The sequence below is a fragment of the Phaethon aethereus genome, assembly GCF_964289735.1.
Source record: "Phaethon aethereus genome assembly, chromosome: Z".
Taxonomy (NCBI): Eukaryota; Metazoa; Chordata; class Aves; order Phaethontiformes; family Phaethontidae; genus Phaethon; species Phaethon aethereus.
The window spans coordinates 26,202,928-26,228,492 of record NC_138577.1 but is presented as its reverse complement, the minus strand read 5'-3'; the positions used below and the strand labels follow the sequence as shown (position 1 = coordinate 26,228,492).

Below are 25,565 nucleotides of genomic sequence, written 5' to 3'. Positions count from 1 at the left end.
TTCTCTACCACTGAGAGCATTGCATTAGCTGCCAATATTAGATCATCACACATGTATCAGCTACAGAAGAAAGATAAGGCACTTGGGCTCTGCTGTACTGGGAAGGGAGGCAGGCTCAAGGATAATAAAGTGCATGGGTTCAGAGTTCATCATTTTGAGCAGGTCCACAATGAAGGATGAATGTAAGATCCCTAGCATAGAAACTCCCAGCCTCTGAGCTGGGTAAAAAACTCTAAACCTTTCTAAAATGCTCTTTAAAGCTATGGGCTTCTAGGAGTCAAAGCCTCTTACTCTGCATAGTCCAGTCACTCACAGGGGTAAACAGAAAAGAAGGAAAGGAATACAGCTTATTAGACCTGTAGTGCGTTCAGAGGTGGTGCTACTTAAATGAACCTATAAAGCCACACTTCCCCCTATCCCCTTCAACTCTGAACTGTTAGCTGCCAGGCTGATGATGAATTAACCTGATTGACAGTTATTCTGCAGCTGGGTAACCTTCTCATTCTTCCCATTCCCAATGCAACTACATAGGAGCAAGTACTGTCAACCAAGTGGAGAAGGAACAGGAATGAGCACTCACAGGTTAGGGGCAGCAGCTGGTGAAACCAACACTGCCTCAGAGCTCCTAAATTCATCAAGCAACACTGTTAGCCAGTATGTCATGTATTACGTCATATTGACATTACCATCTTTGTAGAAGTAAAAGCATTCCAGGCAGGTGCAAAAGTGGTAACATGTATTTGCTTTAAGCAGATACAGTTCTGCATTAGTGAAGAGCAACTGAAGTAACACCATTTACTTCCCTGAAATCAAATGTCATTTTTATTTTATTGAGCTGGTTCAGGAAACCAGGCTGATGCCAACTTGAAGGCATGGACTTCTTCCACTTGCTACCTCTTGCAAGCTGGAATATGAAAAAAATGGTGCTCTGATTGCAGTATAAGAGTTTTAAATTTGGGAAGTATGGAAGTTTTGTCTGGCTGAAAATAGTCAGATAGACAGCTGGTGAAAATCCATTAATGACTTGGCCAGCATCCTACATTTTACTGATTCACAGCTTGTTTAACTTCTTGTATATTCCTAGCCATTCCCAAAAGCTTGATACACCTCATCTACTATACAGTCATTTAATTGCACTACAAATGAGTTTACCCGATCAATTAAAAGCAGAGAACTGCTAAGATATTTACTCAGACCTTCACAAAACCAATAGTTTATATTTAAGCTCATCAAGTTTAACATATCTGACAAATCTCTGCTACAGCATGCCAAGACCAACAATTACCCTGTCAAGCAGTCAAAGCTTTCCATTTCACTAATGAAGGCAAAAACACCACAGCAAAATCAAAGACAGCAAAATATATGTTTTTTTAAAAATTGGTTCAGAATTAAACCCTTCATTATAGCCTCAAAATAACTAATACAATAGCATACTGAATCTTTAATAAGTCAGAGCATAAAATATGCCCACTGACGTATTTTTGAGAATAAATCAATGAAGCACAGGCAGATTTCACACATACTTAGGTTATTTCAAAAAATTAATGGCCTGGAAAAACATGGAAGGGAAAAAAAATAATCCTTGTAGCATAACAACAATAATTTTTATTTCAGCTGCTTATACTTGTAAATAAACTGCAATAAATGCCTATGGGGCAGTTTATTGCTTTGTATTCACAGATGGAACAGGTATTATTGCTTTATTACACTACATTTTGTAGATGGGTTAAAGAGCATTTAGGTTATTGTGATGTGCTCCCCTTCAAACTCGACCGTAACTTTCGAGTAAATTAACCACCAATCATACTGGCGCCAACAGAAAAAAACCTTAAAGATGAAATAATGGTCTGTTGATATTACAGTACCACTTACCTGACACACCACAGTGGAGATCTTCAAGCACACAGAGAGTTTTGAAGAAGTGATATCCTAGAGAATTTAGGTGCATAAGCCTCATCAACTTACAGTAGTTGGGGAGAAGTGACTAAGTGCTAAAATCACTTTTTGAAAAGTGAGTAAACACTTTTAAAGATGTATTGTCTCAGTGTTCACTGAGTGTGTTTCTTTCCCTTTACATTAACTAGTATGGGGCTGTACCTTTGTTTTCTTTCTTGTTCTTGATTTTTCTTCTAAGAAGTAACCATTTAAAACAAAAATCCAAACCAACAAAACCTACTTTCTTGTTGTTTGCTTAAGGATGGAAATAATAGAACTCTACTAAAGTGAAAAGATTTTCAATTTCCACTTCTATACTACCACAGCATAACCCATCAATCTACCCCGGTTTTAACATTTGCTAAAGACAATAATGATTCATACAGAATCCAGATACACTCCAAGCTGTTCACCCTCTATCAGTTCTCCTTTTCCTCACAATTATTAGAGTCTCATCCAATTTTTATGACATTTCTATTGCCAATTTCACATATTATGAGCATTTAAAAGGTGTTTCATAAGTATTGATTTTCCCTGCCACAAACATGAGGGGAAAAAAACCCAACCCTACATGCGTACATCATACAACCTATAGAAAGCCACGGCTTTTCATCCTTCCTTTTTCCGCCCTTCCGATCCTTACTTGTCTCTGGTTTCAAATGGACAGTTCTCTCCAGTCTGTATTTCTTAATGGCTTATCAAGGCTCCTTCTGACTGTAACACCTATGGAGCAAGAGCCATCAAGACTACGGAACCTTTGACTTTAGGTGGCCGGCCTCACGCTGCTGGTTGCAGCATGCCCTTCTGCAGCTGCTCCCTCTTCTTCCTGTTCGTCAGCATCCTGAAACTACTGCTGGGAAGCTGGGCAGGCCCAGTGACTCACAACACCCTTTTCTCCAATGCGGACCCAGCCCACATGGTTGTTCTTCTCCTCCTCCAGGAAGACAAAGAGGAAATTGAGTAGGAGATGAAAGGAGAAATGAAGGCAACTAAGCATCTGCCAAGGGAAGGAAAAAGGGATGCAGCCAGGGAGAGGAGCAGCAGCTACTGCAAACTGCTGAAAGAAATGCTTTTGAAGTCCTGGGGTAATCAGGAGAAACTGGCATACGGTAAGTAATGAGTTTGCCTACAGAAAAATTCTGAGACAATGAGTTGTGCAGAGGTTAACTAGTGAGAAGTTGTATTTGAATATTTACATAACTTTAATGCAAATTATGCTATTTCCTTCAGGCTTTTTGCTGAGGTATGTAAGCAGGTCTGGACACAATAGGCTCCACACAAGCTATCACAACCAACAATACTGGGCAGTTCTAAATGCCTCCTGTCCCAGAGCTCAGGGTTACCTGTAACTAAATGTAATCACAGAGTATTACTGTGCCCATCAGCCTCAGGATTAAAATGCCATGAAAAACTCCAGTGGGTAGATTGCAGGTGCTTTCTCTTCTATGTCCAGGGTCTCTTCAAAAAGTGCTCAGTACTATCGGGTTGCTGCTCCTTCCTACCTCAAGCAGAGGTAGCACAGAGTACAGCCAGTCTAATGGGGCATGTGCTGGAGAGTAACAGCCCACTCCACTGTTTGGCTGTGACATGGTCTCATTTGGCAATGAGGTCCTCATGCCAAGACACAAATCCCTCTTATTTGAACCAATACATCCCTCCTGGTCCTGCAGGTTACATAGACCGGCAGTTCCTGCCTTGATACATTTCAGTGCAGAGGAGGAGCCAATCAAGGGTCTAATAGACAGTATCTGATGAGAAAAGGTAACTGAAGACAGACTTCTGCCTTCTGATAGACACAATCCCTGTATGGGACTTCCAGAAAACATGCTGTGTTCATTTAAGGTCCAGGCTAACATAATTTTCTCTTGGTCCTAGATATCTCTAGGATATCTCCAGATGACTTATATACCACTGGGCAGTAAGCTCTGCACTTTCCAAGCACCCAGAAACTAACCAAGTAACAGCAATTCCTTAAAAGCTAACCAGTTAAAATTTGAGGACAGAAGAGTGTCCATGGAGAAGCAAGAAAACAGTGCTGCCCCACTTAAGGAAATTTGTTTCTACTTCAATATTTTTAGGTCAAGTAAGCACTCATTTTTAACAACCTGTCTCCCTACAGATTCAGTTTTATTCTGTTCCACACCTGCATAAACACAGGCTGCTTCCAGTATTATAAAGGTGGCTTTAAATCTGCCTTTTGATTTATTCATATTTCATCTTTGGCATTACAGGATACCTACCTGAAAAAATCTTTGTGATGTAATATTTAGTATTTTAATGTACTGCAGCACACAGTAATTCAATATTGTCTAGCTTACTGCCTGCAGCCTGCCTAGCAGGCTTTCCAAAAAGTTTTTATTGTGAACTTCAAATATTAGCAATGAAAAAGAAAAGCAGAATGCACAAAGTAGCAGTGCAAACAAACTCCTTCATATAAACATCCCTGCAATAAGAAATAACGGGAAGTTAAGCAAAAATGCAAAAGAGCTATTGCACTCATGGATTACTCACCCATAAGCTCCATTACTAATCAGTTTAATTGTTTCAAAATCACTTTCCCGAGGTTTCCTCTGCAGCTTCAGTGAGGTATTACAGCTCTTCAATGTAAAAGAGGAGAAAGAATAAAGTTAATACAGTTTTTTTTTCAAAATCAGGCAAAAATAAAAAAAAAAAAAAACCAAAAAAAACAACTATCACCGGGCTGTCACACCCTGATGAACCAGCTAAAAGCTCTGGCTGGTTAGCCACACAGCCACAGAGCACAGACAGGGACCAAGAGGGCTCCTGTAGAAAAGCTGCTTTTTCATCAAAAAGGTACCCGTTACACCGCAGCTATCTGTCTGCTTATCTATAGCAGAGAGGCACGAAGGCTTCTGGTAAAGGAGTTGCTGGGAATTCCCATCTGGAGTTACAGACTTCCATGAATCCCACCAGGCACTCGGTGGCCACTGTCTTCCCATTTTAGTAAATCTGATTCTGGTAGTAACGAAATGTAGATGAGTTCTCGTCATTCAAATAAACTTTTGCACATTTTGAACTAACTTTAGGATAGAATGTGATATAACTTAGCACAGACTGTGAAAAGAGACACAAAATGAGAGAGAAAAATATGCAAGAAAAAAATACAGTAATTCTACCATTACACAGGTCACTTGCACCTACTTGTATGCCAGAATGTTTTCAAAATTGAGTTGTCCCAAGTACTGCACAACCTTTTTTCTACCTTTATTTTTTAGTTAATTTTGAAGATGTAAGTGTGAATTAGAAATGGGGTGTGTGTGGAATGATGAGGGCATGGGACTCCAAATTCAGTATTCCAAGCCCACAAGATCCTTTTCAAGACGTTTTTCAAATCTCCAGGAAGTTCTATGATCCCTATCCAGACAGCTGGGTAATAGTTAAGTTTGAAACTAGACCTGGTTGGAACCTTTTTAATTAAAAGCTTGCCCAAGAAAATTCAGTGCAATAAGATTAGTGAATATGTTAACGAACTACACAGGAACAGAGAGAGACAATTTATTAGGTTGTTTAGCCCACTTGCCTGCCAGTACAGGATTCTTCCTAATTGCATATTTATTATCATTTTGAATGGTCCTGTACGTTACTTTTAAGTTATACTTCCTGTCACTTCCCATGTGTGTTTATTCCACAGCTGCGCTTTGAGAAAGTATTTCCAAATTTTACTGATTTCATTTTGTCATCTCCCCTGCTTAGGTTCCTTTATTACACTACATTATCCTTCCTGTATTTCTTCAACATTTGCACAACACAAATAACTTTACAATTGCAATTTCTTAGCTATTGCTAAGCCGGTTTGCACCCTAGATTCTCCTAAGCACTTCAGCACTTGCTTTAAGTCTTCTAGTTATTCTTTCTGTTGTAAGTGCCCTTCACTAAATATTGCTCGGGTCTAATACAGTATTTTAAATGCAAATGAACAAAAGCAGCAGAATAAGAAACACCCTTCATGTCACAACTCTGGAAGCCTTTATAGGTGACACTTTGCCAGAAAGTCAGAAATTATCTCAAGATAATAAAACATGTACCAGAAGATGATGTCTTTTCTGTAACATATCAGAAGCAGATTAACAGATAACCCATGCCTGTATTTTAAGCTCTACTAACATGTTTAAGCCCTTGTAAAGTACCGCTGAAGTACCTATGCATCCTCCAAAATTGCGCTTGCTTTTTATATCCACTTGCACGCAAAATTGACACTAAATTGTTAGAACTCCATCTACTCTGTTGACTAAAATCCAAGGTGTAAGAACCAACTGTTAAAACTAAGAATTTAAATTCAGAGCATTTAAGCCCACAATATTCAACCCAACCAACTCCTCCAACTCATTTTTCTGCCAACCTGAACAAGCATCTGACAAAATATTACTGTAAGATACCCATTATTGTAGGCAAGTATTTCTGAGCACAGATTCAGAAGAAGACGACACAATCTTCCAGGTTGTGAGCCAACTTTCTGAATCCAGGCTATTTGCTAACTTGCTCATTTCTTCCTTGGCTCTTCACTGGATCTGTTCAGAGTCTGATCACTAGCTGCCTCTGTAAATGGACTGTTTTAAAATCTGTTTAAAATACATTATTTTTTATGAAACTGTTTAAAAGTCCTTCTAAAAGAAAAATAAATACATTCATTAAACTGAAATAAAGGAAGCAGTGGTGGGTTTTGTGGTAAAACAATTGCCACCTGGTGAATACTAACTTTGCGGAAGCTGAGAATACTGCAACATCTAAGAAAATAGGTTGAAAGTTTTGCTCTAACGTTTTTGTGAGCATTCTGTCTGCTGAGCACCATGGCGTTAGTCTGATGACTAACCACTGTTCTATTCAATCTGTTTACACATACCAGGAGAAAATATAATGGGGTGGGGCCAGGGGGAACACAATTATTTTTCTGTGCTCAGGTTCAGCAAAAGCAGCAACATAACAGGAAAACTTACATTTATTGATTCATCCATTTCAAGAGTTTCTGCTGTCCCACTGTCACAGTTAGCTAGCTGAGCTATTTCTGGAAACAAAGATTAGAAACTTCATTTTAAACTACAGCAAACAGAAAACTAAATGAAGCACAGAAAACTTGATAAGTGACACTTTTCTGAAATACTTAATGAACATGCTGTTCGATCTGTAGTACTTGGCAAATAACTTCTGTGGCATCTCCAAGCGTATATTAAAAAAATCCCACAAGGAAAATGAAGACCTCCTATTCAATGCCTATGTAGTCTTCCACTGAAGAATTCAAGCAGCCATGAAGCAATGAAGAGCGATACTGTTATCATTGCTGAGATGTGGGAATTCTGAGATCCATGTGTGATCTGAGCATTAAGGGAAAGACAGCACTAATCTGATAAAACTCCTGAGGATCTCAGCCTGAGGGGTTAATAACAGGCCCCATCCTTGTTGGGCTCTTTCACAGTTAAAGCAAAAAGCTTCTTGTTTAGACAGAGATGGACTCCAACTGCTTTGCATCTTCTACACAGAAATGCTGATATGCCTAACAGAATAAGCTAAAAGCCATTTTCTTGGAAGCTTAACATTTATATAGTCACTAATACAGATGACTTCTCTGGGAAACTAAGATTTTAGGGAGTCTACAACTTGACCTCGTTGTCCCTGCCCAGGGTCAACCTATCCTGCAGAGCTCCTACGCCTGTCTTGGTCTGCAGGGGCCCTGTAACTAAGGAATTCATCTTGGTAATAAAAACTTCACAGGACAGCTGGTAGCCTAAAGACCCTGGGAAGGTTAGTATTACTTCAATCACATGCATAGTTACTTATATACTCCACATAGCCAAAGATGCGTATTTTATCATAATCATGTGCTGGGATCAGAGATAACATCAGTTGATATTTGTGAGGTGCATTTTTGTCTCAGGACCATTAACTGAACTTACGAATACGACAAATAATTGAATATTCACACAGAATATCTGAAGTGGATTTTTCTATATGATAATAAGTAACTATTACAAGGGAAATTCTGCACAACACTTACTGTAATCATTAACCATACAGATAATTTTCTGTTGGAACAGCTAAAGATTTAAGGACTCTGATTTGTAATCACTACACAAAACACAATGTTTGTAAAGTATAAGAATCAGAAGTAACGAAAATGTCACTTCAAAAAGCAAACAGATCTTTAAAGTGTTAGAGAAAATACAAACAGTCAAAAAATTCTGAATATGAATATGAAGTCAATCAACAGTGAAAAATATCTCCGCTGAGAACAAACAAATCTTAAAAAAAAATGAGCCTAAGCTAAAATGATATAGGCTAAACTCAAAACTGGAGTGGATTGCCCTGGCAAAAGTCACAGTTTTGTGAACATGGGGTTTTTATACAAGAAGTATTGATGAAGCCTTTATTGTATGGGTGGAAACCGAACAAGCCAGAATAATATACTTTGATAGCCTTCTCAACAGAAATTATTTTCTTAAGAAGCAAATTAAACCAAGTCATTTTTAAACAGAATTTTTGCAAAATAATCATTATCTGAGGAATACACACTATTTGCAAGCAGTAGGTAGTAATGGAGTGGAAGAAGAGTCAGCTTTCGAGACAGGGAGCTGTGGAACCATTTTGCAATGCCTGAAGAGATTTTTAAAACTCATCTAAATACCATTAAACATCTGCCCTTTTTCTTTCATTGATTTAAACCGTTTCTGAAGACTCATGATTCAAAAAGGTAAAGATGGTAATTTAAAAACCACGGGGAAAAATGTCTCCCTGGGGAACTCTTCAGAAATGCAGCCACCAGTCTCTGCTAAGTGATGAATCTGTTGTGGTATTGCTTTCAGTACAGTATAAATTTATCTAGCATTATCTCCAAGTAATGCACGCATCATTTCACTTGAAGAAGGGACACTACAGCTATGGCAGCAAACAAAGGAGGTAAGTAGAGAAAAGGTCTAAAGAAGTAGGTTGCTTTTCTCTGCAGAGAAAGTACAATCCTTTGCATGAACATTTGTGAACATTGCAGGCATAATTTAACAGCTTAGTTGAAAATACAATTCTGTGTTTCAGGATAAGTGATGTTACTGAGGTAGGTTTGTTTGTGTTTGTTTTGGTTCTTCTCCTATTTAAGTATTTTAAATATTTTCTGGTTTTGCATACTAGGAATATAAAGCTGTCTCAGGAGCATGATCTTCACATCATATTTTTTATAGCGATGAATACAGTGTTTTCAAATAACTCCCTTTGTAAACAATTAATGCCAGGGCAAAAACCCATAGTTCCATTCTTTTATTTTTATTTAGGAAATGTCCTTGTATATACAGGCACCAATTTAAAACTGAAACCAGATCATTTAAGAAGTCATTGCACAGTGATTTATACTGCTTATAAATATCACTTTTTGTAGGGAGACAGGAAAGCATTAATACAAATCAGATGGCCTGAATTATTTGATCACAAATCTACATACACATTAACCTTTAAAATTATACACAAAATAAATAAATCACCCAAATCTCCAACTGAACCAATGATCGGTAATCCGTACATCACACACTCCTCAGTATTTACTGACAAACCACATAGCCCATTTTTTCCATCAGAAAAAACCCCACACATTTCAATTATCCTATAATGCTTCAAAGTTTGTTATATTAAGTAATATTCTGTTTATGAAATGTAATTATAAGATGTGTCCTAGATGAAGTACACTCACATAAAATAAGTATTTAGTCCAAGAAAATAGTACCTCTTATTTGTATATAGCATGTCTCTAGATCTTTCTCACAATACACTATTTAAAGAAATTAGAAGACATTATTAAACTTAGGTCGTGTCAGATTCTTGCTTCATGCTGAGGAACGCTTTTATCCAAGCGGCCAGAAAGAGTCAATCAGTAAGATAAGGTTCAAGTGGCAGAACCAGGGCCAATAAAACTAAACCCTCAACCCACACTCCAATTAAATCCTGCATATTTGATCAGTGAAGAATTTATGAACTGTCAGTCTAGGCCAGACCAACAGCTCTCCAAACCCAGCAGACACCTCTGTATCTTGCAGTGAATTAATTTACTTCTTGATCTTTTCCAGTACCACATGGAAAAGAATATTTATGTATATTTTCCCAATTTGTGTCTGGCATCCTTGCTGCACTCTGCATCCAAGCAAAAGGTGTTAAAGCTGCTTTAATCTATATCTTGGATTAAAAAAATACTAAATTGGGATGAGGAAGACAGGAAGCGGACTAATAACAGGCTTGACTTCCTTTAAATCTGTTAACATTAAACATGAATATCATCTATAATAATAGCCAATCTAATTGAATTGGATCTAAGTAAATTCCTGACAACATTGGGCAGTGCTGAACTTTACAAGCCACTGAAGTTGAACAAAAATGAGTTTTCTTTTAACACACAATATACTACACCTTTGATTTAGGAGATGCGGTATTGTATCATGAGAACTGGTTAAAAAAAGAAGTTTGTAATTGTTTTTTGCTGTTGTTTTTGTGTTATCAAGTGCTCTCCTAGAGATGCCCCTTGTCCTGCGTCATAACACAGAAGACAAGCTAATTGGCACTAGCTAGGCTCATTTTCCATGATGGCATTTCTGCCAATTTCTTCCAAATTTCAGGACTAGCACTGAACACAATGAATCAATTTCCATTTGTCACCAGATAGAACCTGATCTCAGGATGGAAGAGAAGATGGTCTGGTTAGAAGACAAAATTAATTTTAGTTTTCCCAACACTGCCCTTAAAAGAAAAAGCAGGCAAACAAAAATTCTGCAATGACAACACCTCCACTGGAATCCAAGTTCTCACTACAGAAGTCCTCAACATGAACATATAAATCACCCAGCAAAATAAATCCTTCCCATTTTAATAGGGATGGGAGATACTCTTCTCAGGAACTCTAAGATGCAGGAGCCTGGGGACACTGAAGGGTCAATTAACAGCTCAGCTCAATTTCATTTGTACCTTTGGTTGGATAACAGTCTCCATCAAACTATACCAGTAAATTTCAGCTACAGCTGAAATAAGGAAGTTGCATTGCCAGGCTGGAAGAAGATTATGAGAATCATTAACACAGTGTATCTGTGAATTATATTCACAATAAAAAATCTCAGATGGTCTTTTTAATGTCTTTGAGCTTGTGAGAGTTGTGAGGGTTAGCGAATGCTTGTTCTGCTACCATCTTTACTTTGACCTTTTCATGTATGCACAGATTATCAGAATTGACTAAACATGTTGAGAAGGAATAATGTAAGAGCCTATAGATGTACCAGGAGATGCACTTACCTTCCAGAGGATCTTTATTTAAGCCCAGCTGGCTAATAATATATCGAGGGATGTCTGTTTTAATGCCTTGCCCCTCTTTAGCATGGCCTTCAGCTGCTTCCAAAAGATAGTAAAATTCTTCAGGATCAAATTCCTAGAAGAAAAATAATCACCATCATTCTCTCTGTTGAAATTGAAGTCTTAAACCCCAATATAAAAACTTTGCTTCTTCTGTTGCAAGGATTTGACATTTCCCTTATTAAAAACAATATCTCTTTATTCTATTACTAGTAGTATACTACTCTACTACGATGCTTTTACAATGTAACATGCTGTAAGCAACAAAAATTCACACCATTATTTCAGAGGACTACTTTATAAGAATAGCAAGTTCTTTGCCCTCAAAACTTCCCATAATATTCAGAGTGAAATGACCTATAACCAGCAGTGATAATAAAAAATAAATAAAAAAATAAAGCAGTGAGTTCACATAGAGATTATCTCCCTGCAGCCACTTGCGTATAAAAATCTGCTACTGAAATAAGAAACTATGTAAATATATTGCCTCCACTTCTAAATGTAATTTTAAAGTATTTTTAATCAATATATATGCACTATGTTTTATGGAAAAAACAATTAAATAAATCACTAACTTTAGAAAGAAGCCAAAATTGTAAGTTGCTGAAAACAACATTTGAACTTCATTGATCCAATTGTTACAAATCTAGACATGAAACATCCTCCTTTGGGAACCAACTATATTACAAAACTATCATTTATACCATGCCTAAAAGGCAAGCCTCAGAGAGAAACTAAAAAATAGAAACTCAAAACCCTGTCTAATCCCCAAGTCCCTTGGAAATATATTTATTTTACTACCTTCATAGAGGATAAAAATAGGAAAGAACTCAGAGGAACACGGAAGTTTATTAAAAGTTTTAGTTTTTTTTTTAAAATAGACTTGATCTATCTAGCAGGTATGGATTCATACCAAAACATCTCTCACATAGCCATGACATTCTTTAAGATGTTCATGCCAACCATAGATCACAACAGGTACAATGTTTAATAGAGTGAGAGCCAGTCTGAGTCATGAAACATTTATGTCACAAAACAGACTTTTTTCTGGGGTAAATCAATTTTGTCAAAAGTATCTGCGGAAGCCAGGCAGACTGCTGAGCTAGCTAGCTTGCCTGCTAACTAGCTCGGATCATTTTGTGGCCTGCCATGACTCCACGGGTCTGCGTGCTGGGTCACAAGGCTCCTGTCCTAGCTCTTCAGGCTACCCAGGACTTGGGAACTCAATGTCCCAACCTGGAAGACAGCTTGAGAAATTAGATATCATGCTTCATTTTGGAAGCATCCAAACTGCTGCATCTACCAGAAGGAGTTGCAGTGAATCTGAAATGAAATGTCTTTCGAATTTTCAGTCTTGTGGAAACAACCTCAGTTCTTCATTTGTCATGAAACAATTTCATCATCTCCAAACGATTTACCGCTAATCCATGAACTGTGCAAACTCTCTTACTTAGCTCAAAGTCTCAAGATGCTGATAAACTGCCTAAAAACTGAATAGAGTAACTAAACATTACATGCTGTTTTAGCCTTACTCTCCTCATCTGACTTGCTGTCCCCAGCTGTATCTCTCACATGTTACTTCTTGGCACTGAAGAACACAACAACATGATGATGTGTGCCAAGACTTCCTATCTATGTCCATCATGAAAACATCATCATCTCCTTACCTGCTGTGGTGGCAAATAGACAGCTTCTTTTCCACTTGCTAGTAAGTCCAGGTAATCTCAAAGCAGATACTTTTAATCACATGAATATGTGTGTGTGCATATATATCTATCTAAATATACATACACACACATTATATACATACACACACATGAATAAGTAGAAGCAACAAATTTATTTTCTCATCTCTGCTTCCAACTCTGTGTTTCATTTTCCATGTACAAATGGAGAAAAATCTTTCAATATTTGTCAGTAGCTCTTGGCATGCATGAAACTGCAAAAGCTTTATTCATAGGATTATCAAGTGAATAAAAATATGAATTCTCATACCATGAACACCTGAGCCAAAATCACCATCAGAAAACTGACAGTATTACTGCATGGTATCTGAAACTTCTCATGATAAAAGTACTGGATTTATTTCCTACAACGTTATGAACTTTCTTACAGAGGCTGAAGTTTTCCATACCCAGTATCTATTTCAGACAGACATTTTAAACTACCAGACAATATTATTAATAAGTTTCCAGAGGGATAATATGGAAAAACAAAACTGTTTCTGTAAGATTACATGATTCCAGTGATGTGTATGGAGCAGGCGTAACACCTTCTTAAATGAGAAATGTATTGTTTTGTGACAGTATGCCTAGATTTGTTCAAGTTACCTGCCTCTGTAGAAACATACTGCACAGAGTTGTTACATTACAGCTTAAAATCTCCTAAAGATCCCATCTGAAATAAGAACACCCTAAGAGAGCTGCGCTGGCTTCCTCTGCAGTTGCTGCTCTGAAACTCGCAACTAAGAGACACAGTCATCTCCTGGCCTCACACCACTCTCCTTCCATTCGCACCAGCAGGCCCAGCAAAAGGAGCGATACAGGATGTACAACAGCTCTGCTTGAAGTGTCATAAGGCAGAACAAGTAGCCTAGGATAAAATCCCAGGGGCAGAAACTGGGAACTAAGTGAATGAAGATTTGGACTAGCTAGCCATAAAACTTAGCATTTAGGGAGAATAAACTAGTGGTCAAATATGGAATGAGCACTTCAGGTGCAGGAGTAAAGCAAGTTTGGATTCAATGTCAGATCGACATGCTAAGGCGTCCTCTGAAGCTTCTTTTTAACATCTCTTTCATGCTGATTCAGAGCACATACCTTATTTTAGATTCCTTCTGAACTGCAAATCATGAACAAACTGCAACTGGGAACACTGAGACATGGTGTTTCCAAAACAAAACAGAGGCAGCTCTCAAAATGCCCATGGTTGAACGAGCCAGGTTGTGGATTAACTGTGCCACAGATGAAGAGACACAGCACAGAGCCAAAATCAGGCTGGAAAGACTTACTAGCTCGGATTCAGTGCCATACAAATACAGTTATGACACTTGCAGGCATAACGTGAGTCTAGCAGCAGGTTAGCGGCTCCCACATAAGCCTTGCCAGCCTCAAATAGCTGTATGCAGCATCAACACTGTGATCCTGGTATTGGCAAGCAGAGTGGCTCAACAAAGTCAGCTCGGGCTGCCTGCCAGGACTGTTGGACTCGGCTGGCTCTTACATGGTATTTGGGTGTCTACATCGTCCTCCTGAGTACACTGTGTTCTGCGAGGGTTTATTAGTTCCACTGAACTGAAGCACATTGGCTCTGTGTGTAGGAGCAGCTTCCCACACCTGAGCCATTTCAGCTCTCACAGCACGGGTAGGCAAAGCAGAAACGTGCCCACGTGGCCTTACACAAGCTAACCCAGTCTGGCAACATCAGTGCTATGCTCATGCATAAGTAAGTTAACTCTTCTGCTTCTTCTAGTCCCCAGTATAACTCCGACTATCTGTATATTCAGATACCCTAATCCCTCTGCTGCTGTTCCCCCCAGGTCAGGTACTGCAGAGCTGACTGCAAGCTCAGTGACAGTATGCCTGAACTTGCTCAAGCTACCTGTCTCTGTAGAAACATACTGCGCAGAGTTGTTACATTCCAACTTAAATCTCCTAAAGATCCCATCTGAAATAAGAACTCTCTAAGAGAGCTGCGCTGGCTTTCCCTGCAGTTGCTATTCTGAAACTATGCAAGCTGCTTATAGCTCTGGCAGCTGTTGAGTGAAGTAAAATTATGAAACTTGTAAGAAGAACAACAGCAATGGGAAAACCATCAAGCAGTTATGATTCTGGAACAGTCTTCCCACGGAATAGCAAAGTCTAACAAAACAGAAAAATCCAAATGGTTTCAAACTGTAGCTTCCTCAGTTGATGAAAGGGATTTTGTAACATGGTATTTGCAATTGCAGTGAATCAACACAACTGCAGGAGGTCCCTGCCAGTCCCATGTTCCTAAAATAAAAGCAGAAAGGACTGTACCAACAATGAAGCTCTACCCCATTGTTTGACATGTTTCAAAAAACAATTGTAAAGGGCCTTGAATATTAAGCCAAAAACCTTCCTAGACTAACAAGTGAAAAACCTACTTACAGAAAGCACAACCTTACCAGGCATTCCAGTAAGCGGGCAGGACGAGCGATAACTATCAGGATTTTTCGGACAAGTTGCTTAATAAATGCCATTTCCCCACTCTCTGATCGCTCTTGAGCCTGTAAGATAAAAATAAAGTGATAATAAACTGTATCCAACGCACTGCTCCGGAAAGTAGGAAACTTTTGAGGGTTTGAAGCATGTACGTGAGACAAATAGCACATCAATTTCAATGCCAGCAAAAATAACAAGGTTGTAATCATTGTTCGAGTGATAATGTAATTTCAAGTTGAAGTAATCCCATTTGTACAATTCTAAAACAGCAACAGCAAAATAGAAGTGCCTACAATGGACATCATACCTTTTTGTTTTAAATTACACAGTATAATTACCATCAGTTTTGTGCAAGGGACCACCTTTCAATATAACATACATCCCTCCACATGTACAGTTGTGTCTTAATTAGTTAATAATTTTAGGATTAAATTAAAACTGATCTAAGTAATATTAATAAACATAAGCAACATCCATGCCAAACTGATACTGATTTCCTATGGCCACATGTCACATTAAAACGACCGTGACATATATGTATGTGTGTGTATATATATATATAAAAACTACACTTGCAGAGAGGGTCCATATAAAGATACATGTATAAAGGAAGATGATGAAAAATTGAGTTCTACAAAGATTACAATGTGGGGGGCGCGGAATGCTACAAAAGAATACATACAAAAAAAATACTTCTAGAAGGTTTGGTAACATTTGCACAATGGTATCAACTGCATTTCAAATTTCTTTCAAATGTTCCCCTCTAAGAACAAATTATATAATTAAAGGATGCTAATAAATGCAAAGAAACCGTATTATTCTCCTGATTAAAATATACTACTAGCCCTTCACTCAAATATCAAAGCATTTCTTTGTACTAAATAGCTGAAACTGTAGACTTAAGTTTTTCATCATCTCTTGCTTATGCAAAACCACAAAGAGGATTAAGAAAGTAACATTTAAAAAGTGATTGATATGGACAAATAAATACTTTGCACATAATATATATCATTTTTGAAGTAAAAAACTATGAAAATATGAAGCTACATATTGCTTTTAATATAAGCACTACAATTTTAAGAAACACCAAATACCTGAGAATTATTAATCTGTGAATTTTAAAGAAGGAAAAAAGGAAAAGGCACAAATATTATCTAGCACTCTGCAGTAGGTTTTGGAAGAATCTTAACTGTACACAAGCATTTGTGTTCTGCACACTACCAACCAAGTCCAAAGAAAACTCTTTTTGTAAACAAAACATCTGCCTATTTTAATCACCAGCAAAACTTAAAGCACTATTGTCCTGTTTTGTGAACACTCAGGAGTGTATGTGAACAAAAGACTCAAAACATATCACATTTAAGAAGGATGAAGCAGAAAAGCATTCAGGTCCATGTGACCTTAGGATTATAAAAATGTGGGTTGAACGAAGCTGCCCAAATCTCCAGAGTCTTTCCCTGGTTATGCAAAGTAATCACAACATGCCAAGTAGCGGTAGGAGATGCAGCTTTCTACTGAACGTCGCAGCTGGGAATTGACAACAAATGAATCCAAAGCACAACTGAGTGCCCATAACCAAGTTGTGCAAAAAGGAAGTTTTCTTACTGCCATATTATTCTATTAACAGGTATTATGCACTTGAGCAGCTGACTCAAAAGTTATGTCTGAGTATTTTATGGTATTATATTTTTGAAAGGATTATCCTTTTAAAAGGATATTAAAAAATGTATTTTTAAGTATTATCCTTTTTACCTAAAGGATTTTTTTAATAAATAAAAAGGATTTTATAAATAAAAATGATTTCATTATTCTTTTTACTTAAAAAAAAAAAAAAAAAAAAAAAAAGGAAATTTTTACATACTAAAGAATGAGCACCATAACAAAATGAGTGTTTTGGTGGCTTTTTAATAACGCACTGCTTTATATGCAGATTGGAAGAAAACTTGCTAGAGTGGGTTTTTTTAGTGGCTTTTGCAGGGGGGTTAATGAATGAGTGAATGTGTACTCTAAACTCTACTTACTGTGTAGCCATTTTAAGAGAGATATTGTTAACAGTGATTAACAGTGTTAACAGTGGTTCAGCAAATCCTGGTTTAGAAATAATTTCCGTGTATTTTGACATTATCACTAGCATAACATGATTCATTGTCAGATATCTGCAGTCAACTGGCCAACTCTGCCTGCACTTTGGCATCATAAAAATATGAGTATTTCACAAGAAGTTCACTAGTTCAAACTTCCTTTTGACTATTAAGCAAGCTCTATGTATTTTCTCTGTTTAAAAAACAGAGTTTCAATAATCCAGAAATAAATCACTGATAGTCTTAAGTTTTGCATTGCTTTATGAAGAGAAAAAATTCAAAATACAGTAGTTGCAGAAAAACTATTTACTGAATAGAAGTTAACAAAAAAGCAGCATAGGGAAAAAAAAAATCAACCAAAACCGTTAGCAACTGCTCCTGCATCCAAAAGAAAGCAGACGGAAAGACATAAATTAAGACAGGCATGGTGTCTTAACATTTCAGTTCAAAAATTTCAAGTAAATATAAAATTTGCTGGTCTATCACATTAACTTTGGTTCATAATGTGCTATGAAATCCCACACAAACAAATGAGTACATTACTTGCTGTACTCATTGTTTTAAAAATTATGCATACATAAACCGCAATGACTTGTGTCATAGCACATTTATTTTGTCAAGTTCCAAGTTCTCCTTAATTCATTTAGCTGATTATTCAATGGAAGTTTCAACTCTTTTAGAAATTACATTATTTCTGTTAATAAACAGCTTAATTATGAAAGGAATATTATAAATATTTAAATAATTAAATAACCTCTAGCTAATTGAAAGCTAAAGGTTGCTGTCTGCTTTCTCAACACAGCAGGCAATTAGTAGGGTTGATAAAGTGGAAAGTGTATGTCTACTCATTTATTCACAGTAAACAGAATTGCAAGCCTCCTCATTTAGAGCTTATGCACACACTTTTGTAAGCAGTTTATAACTTGCACTGCATGACAAAATGCTGCTGTTTCTGAAATCTTTACAATCCATCTATTCCAGACTAGTACACTAGGATGCCTTATCGCCTTTGGTCATTATATAGACTAAAACTGCTATGAATACCACTTTGACAATTATTTGAGTGAACAGTCATGACTATTTCAAGACAACTCCTCTTAGAGAGAGATTTAAACAATTTTTCAAGCAAACATAACAGTAGTCTCATGGCTCATACCTCCTGCAGCAATTTGTCTAATTTCTGCTGTAATTCAAGAAAGTATCGTGATGTGATGAGGCCCTGGTGGGATTTATCCAAACAATCTCGAGCTAGTTCTGTGATCTGATGGTGGGTAAAACTGAGCACTCCATCTGCCAAGGGAAGGACGTTCTCTGGAGAATGATTTCTTATAATGTCCCGAAGTCTTTCTTCCATCTGAGCTGTGGCCTATAGACGAACAGATACACAATACATTAACTCAGCTTTACATGAAACTAACAGCCTCAAACCTTGTTTCTGATCCTGCAGCATTTCTGTACTGCCTAAGAAGTTACCTAGCTGGGATGCAGGAAATGACTGAAACAAAAAAGTAAGCAAACAGAAAGGCAAAGTGACAGATGACATCTCCCCACAAATGTGTCTGTTTTACAAAATCAACTGTCTGTTTCTCACAAAACCGCAGATGCTTAAAAAAAACCTTATAGGTATTTTTATTATTAAAAAGTAATCCCACACCTCTTCATTCATATCTCACAAACTGAAATGTGTGGGATGTTCCACACTTGAGATTGCTGCTCAATCGCTCTGCAAATCCTGGCAAATGTCTCTTCGTATTTCTATGAAGAAATATGAAGAAATTTCTTCTATTGTTTAGGCATTTTTCAGAATAGTATCAGCTTTACTTTACTTTATTTTCCAGGGGTCATCGAAATCCTAGGAGCAACTGAGAGTGCAGTGCTCTGAGCTACAGACCTGCACCTAGGAACTCACTTGTGTCTCAGACCTCAGGACATGACAGCAGTATATGTCCTCATTTGGTATCTCATACTCAAACACCCAGAACAGTGTACTGACCTTCACAATTAAAAGTATATAATAAGTGTTTTGGAAAAGGAATAAATGCCACTAAAGAAAGACATCTGCAGATATGCATATGCTGCACAAGACTTCGCAACAGAAACTATTTTTTGTTTACTAATTCACTATATATTTGCCCCAAGTACACACCACCTATTGAAATCGAATGTACTGTTGGTTTCCAATCAGCAGAATATATTACCAGCATGATTCATTTCAAAACCAGTTCAGCAGCTTTGCCAAATGAATGTCCAGTTCTCAGCAGGGATTTACTTTATTGTGATTTTATCTTCGTAATAAGAACTGGGTGATGCTTTATGAAAGCTATTACAGGGTTGGATCGTTAGTTCCCATAACAAAAACACCACTTACTTAAAAACTGTGTAGCATATCAATTTAGATACTGGATATCTTAAATATAATTCCTTACCTTTGGGAACCTTTCTTTGTAGACATGGTTCATCATAATTATTTCATTGTCACAGCAGGCAGGAGAACGTCCAGGGCTGCAAGCAAAGCAAATTATCCCTTTAAACTTGTCTCAGCATGAACTACAATTAGTTATTCTATTTTCTATTTCATTTGCAACTAAAAGTCAATGTAGGCTTCACTGGAAAGGTACACTCTCTCACCAGTGATACACTTGGTTCCTTTCTGCTATTTCTGACCAGGCCCTAAAGATTATTTCATGTGCTTGACATCTAACTGCTAACTATGTTATTTTCTTAGTTTGTAACTACACTTAAGGATGCAGGCAGTTTTGCAACACTTGTGAACATCACCTTTTTCTCAGAAGGGCAACAGAGACACACTTAACTGTTTCTTATGGCTATACCTGCCACTTTGAAGGTTACATACAATCAAAACAGCAAGACCTCACCAAGAACTCTGTTAGCTGTAAGTGAAAATGTTGAGAATAATGCTCCAGAATATGTGAATTTAGATCCAATTCCTATTTCCAGATAGACAAACTCACCTGAGACTTCGGGACCGAGGGCGCATTGCAGTGGTCCTGCACCTGTTATCACTGGCAATGCTCTCAGTGGTACAGAAATGTTTAGACAAAAAATGTAGCTCATCAGGTGTTGGCTGGTACGGTAACTGGTGTAGCTTCTCTTGAGATGAGCAGGATGACTACAAAAGCAGAACGGAACACAAGCTTTTACCAGAGCGAAAAATCATTTTCAAGACCACATTCAGTGCTCATGAATAAAGCCATTTAATTTAAAAATTATAGTTACTGTTTCCCATGCCTGACTACCATTTTAAAGAAGAAAATAAGTAATCAGTCTCAATTTAACAAGCTAAATATAGAGTTAGTATAACAAAAATACTTCAGTCCCCGAAGAAAGAGCCATTGCGTTTCAAAAGTTCAAATTTCCTCTAAGGCAAAGATGACTTCTAATGTCAGTAACACACACCGATACATAAGAATAGTTAAAACGAGGTCCGCTGAAAATGGAGTAGGACAGTATAGTATGATAACTGTAGAGTACAACTTACTGCCACAACACAAATTGTATATCTACATAATGAAGTTACTTCATTATTCATATTTAAGACATTGTTAATGATTTTAAAAAAAATTAAATATAATCTGAATTCTTGCTGAAAAAACTTATATGCTATTGTCTTATAAAACCCTGTACATTCAAAATGAAGTGAAAGAACTTAATACATTTATCAAGATGGGTTCTATGGATGACAAAAGTGAAAGGAATTACATTCAAACCATCCACTTAGCATAAAACTGGAAGAGACACGCAAGTACGGAATTGGAAGTGCTACCACAACAACCAGCCTTGCAAATTTGCATGTATAAAGCCACACTACATAAAGCAGTGCAGATGATCGTACTATCATATTTTACTGTCTTTTATGCAGCACAGTTATCTACCTAAGACACAGTAAATTTTTGGAGGTAGAACTTTGAAACTGCTTCCCTGAGCCTGGATTTGATGTCCTTACAACATGTACTAGTTCAATGCACTGACAGCCAGTCTTGCTAATCTGGACTGACAGGTGTAGACAGAGAAATGCTCTACTGTTTCTGGTACCAAAACTAGTTTCCAAAATAGCTTGTTCACAAATATCCTTGTATGACTGCACAAAGCTGCTTGGTAGCATGCAGATGTTCCCTTTATTTTACCTTCAGAGAAGAAGTCCAAAAATTTGTACATCTTTTCTGGAGCAATTCAGTGTCCAGCTGGCTTTTTCAAGAAAATTAGTTTCTTCTGTATGTCAATCTTCATGTGTGCATTATTGTTCTTATCTGTCTTCTCATATAGGACACCAAGGCCCCTGCCTGGCTGCTCTTTTATTGAAGGCGAACACAGTAAAAACTTCTTTGCTATATCATCCTCAGTGAGGGAAATCAATGAACTTTCGGACAGTACAAACATTGCCCTACATTGCTAAGGTCCACAGGTAATATCCAGGCTGGTAAGCACAGAAACTAGATAGTCTTCATAATTTCCTGGCAACTTGTGTGGTAAAGGCTGAATATATCCTAATTCTTAGGAACTCAAGAAAAGATTACTTATCACACTAGATCGTATGAAGTCATCTCTTAAAAGCAGAAAAAGAAGAAAATCCACTGCTAGGAAAGGTTAACTCATACAGGACTGGGCTACGTGGGAAGGCTGCATCACATCAAGACAAGTTAAAGCTAGCAAGATTGCATTACCTTGCTTTGATGCAGGCTAAGAAGCATGTACACCAAGAATCTACCACAGTTCACATGATAGGTAGTAACTTGTCGAGTCACAGTAACTCATTTACAAAAATCAGCCGTAGCACATTACCATGCATAATTCAGCACACAGTAGAGACAAGTTCCTTCTTATCTCACACTACAGCAGCTAGCTGCAGTTAACCTCAAGGCGTTTTTCCGACAGCCATGCTCCATAAGATAGAAGATACTGTAGCACAGGAAAATTTCCCAATACAGACCATCACAGATGGCTACTTCTATAAAATCAATCTCTACCTCTTCAGCTTCAGGGGATTCTGGAAGATCAGGACAATAACCCGTATCACACTTTTCCTTATACAAGGTGTCACAGAGTCTAGATACAACAGGATTAAAGTGAGAATCTTCCTTACGTTAACAACTCAGTTGTATCAGGGCCAGAGGCACCAAGTGCATTTTCTTGGAGGTCTGAATTCTGACCTCTGTACAAATCCAAATTCTCATTCCAAAACTCTTAAAAAAATTAGCACTCCTGGCATTCTTGAATAGCTGCTCCAAAAATCACACAAGATTTAACATATTTTTAATATGCACGACCACAGTGCATCATGGCAACGCAAATTGTTCTTCCAACACAGAAAGGCAAATTTGCAGCCAGTACCAGCTAATGTAACCACAGACTCTTTCCTCATCTCCTTACTCTATTTCCCCATCCAAATAAGCTTCCAAGAATATGACCTACTGGCAAAAATATGCAACTGAGTATTCTCTCACTTAATCATTTTTACAGGCTTGCTCTATAAAAAGATAGGCTTCTAGAAGACATTCTCAACTGCATCTCATAACTGGCAAGATCTGATCAAACTTTGCTAGAATATGACACAACAAGAGTTTCTTTTCAATCAAATAATCTTAGCAGGAGATAATTTCATTTAATTTAAACTTTGTTGTGAGAACTGGTATACGCAGTATTTGCATCACTTACAAACCCATGAGCTTCCATTAAATTTGCAATTCCATCAATCTCTTCACTTATTAAAAAAAAAACAGGCTAACAACAAATGGTTAGCGACACTCACCAGAGTGTAACTGTGATTACCACAGACCCTTCTGCCCCTGCTCTGACTTTCAGTTGCTTGTAAAGCTCAAAGTTGTGCTCTATTGTGACGTGCAAAAACTGTTTCTGGTCTCCAGTTGATACATCTCTGGATTAATGTGAATCTTATTTATCCAGCACTGAAAAGGGAGCATTCTGTATGTACATTTAGGCTATTCTGTGTGAAGTGGTCTCTTGTTGCCTCTAAGAATTTGTAAGAATGTAGAGGAGAGGTTGCACAGTGCTAGCTGTTTCAGATTCTGAAAAAGTACATGAAACCAATTAGATGGGCACACTTCCAGTTTTCATTTTCAGATTCACATATATCACGCAGTGGGTAAAACAAGAAAGTGAAAAGCATCTCTACTAAGAAGCAAAGAAAGAGTGGATAGATTTAAAATTCAGAGGTTGTCCCAGTGCTTTTGCAGTAGGGACTCGTGAGCAGTAGGGGATTCTCTACTGCTGGTTTCTTCAACAAAATTCAAATTTATTTATTGGAAAAACAGGTTTCTTTCCACAAGTCAGAAACTGTTTTTTCAATGCTAGGGAAGACATTTTAATATTTACAATGTAGTCTATCCAGGAAATATCAAGGGAGAACTCAACAACAGTCTATTATGGAAGTTAAGAAATCTAAATCTGTAAATGACAGTGCTGTGTTTTTTTATAAGAAGTGCAAAAATGATGTAAAACTGCTCCACATTCCAGCATGTATACAGTATTTAGTAAACTTATGTGGGAAAGAAGTGTATGAACCAGAATTACCCTTTTAAAATTGAAGATGTCAGAGAAAAAGCATATGAGTATGAACTGAAAATTAAAACTGTGTTGATGTTTCTGACACCGCTTTTCATTTCCTTTCTAGCACAAACTTGTTTCTTATAACAATGATGGGGTTGCTATGGCAATTACTTATTATCTGACATAATCCCCTTTAAATCAATATATTTTAAGTGAAAAGCATAGCATATTTGATCTAGTTCCAATGAGAGGTGTACAAACATGAATTATGGAAAGTGGTTAGGGAATTAATGTGAAACCAAGCAATTTGCTTGGCAAAAGTAAGATCTACACAGGAAGGAAAGCAGAGGTCAAAAAATCAGTGCTGCTGAGGAACAGTTCTTAAGATATATGCAATCCCTCAATCTGGTCTGAAGTCAGCAAGAATTGACTTGACCTTCCAGATTCCTTTGTGGACAAAAATAAAGTAAGAGTTGATCATAACATAAAACGGTCATGTATCATCAGTGTACAGGATGTGGAACTCAACTATTTCACAAGAGAAACAGAACACACCCAGGGGAAGAGAAAGCTTACTTAAATTGTAAAAGAAACATTTTTTTAAAAATCAGGTGTCAGGTGTCCAGTAATATGTATCATTCATAAAACAGTATTTTTGTTAATCAATCAACCTTAAAGGTAAAAAACAAGGCTGAAGACATAAAACAATTTTTGAACAGTCATAGTTTCATCTAAAAGGACCAGGTCCTTTACTGCAGAAGATGTAATGTAACTGTCAAAATGCCAACTATTTGCTATTTCCAAAGCAGGCTTCCTCCACAGCTCTATCTCCCCAGTCTCTTAGATGTGACTATTACAACAGACAGCTTAGTTCCAAATTGTAACATGACCCAGTACTTCCTCTCCAGTATAGAGGTGTGCAAGATGTGCAAAAGTACCATTTCATACTTCTCCCACTGCTTAGCTCCTAAGTATTGAAGCAGGATCTCATGCACTGCCATGGTTCATGTCATGAGTCAGATGGTACATGCATGGCAGGGGGGCTGATACAAGATCACATCAAAAAGATTGCTCTAACAGGCAAAAAATTTGCAAATTAGACTTATATTTATTCTGTTATGTATCCCAAAGGATTCTTCTGTTCTAATTATAGCCATCTAACATGCTAAATATCTAACCTATTATCATGCACTAACATCCACCATTGTCAAAGAAAAAAGACAGGCAAATGCATAAGATAGCATTCTAACCTAGAATGGATGAATCACGTCATGGAGTCATTTCTCTTTCTTTTGGTTATGAAGGCAGCCTCACCTAAGACTTGATACCTAACTACCCTATGGTTAAAATAAGGCAGTATGTCTCCCCATGCCTACTTCCTCACAGATCAAAAGGGGGCAGTTAAACACTACTCACTGCCAGAAAATACCTCTACGCAAATCACACATTGCCTAAAGCTTTATTCCATTTTAGTAAAGTAAACCAGTTTTGTACCACATATTAATCCAAAGTC

At 37.4% G+C, this 25,565-nt stretch overlaps 1 protein-coding gene across 1 annotated transcript in view; it reads right to left on the bottom strand.

Moving 5' to 3' along the window:
- MAST4 (microtubule associated serine/threonine kinase family member 4) overlaps positions 1–25,565 on the bottom strand; it is a gene marked incomplete at both ends in the record, with an annotated part of 310,434 nt that overhangs the window by 34,796 nt on the left and 250,073 nt on the right. The window contains 7 exons of the mRNA XM_082013548.1: positions 4,447–4,532; positions 6,891–6,958; positions 11,206–11,338; positions 15,410–15,511; positions 18,684–18,893; positions 19,954–20,029; positions 20,500–20,657. Coding sequence (XP_081869674.1) covers positions 4,447–4,532; positions 6,891–6,958; positions 11,206–11,338; positions 15,410–15,511; positions 18,684–18,893; positions 19,954–20,029; positions 20,500–20,657 — 833 coding nt within the window. The remainder of the gene's footprint in view (positions 1–4,446; positions 4,533–6,890; positions 6,959–11,205; positions 11,339–15,409; positions 15,512–18,683; positions 18,894–19,953; positions 20,030–20,499; positions 20,658–25,565) is intronic.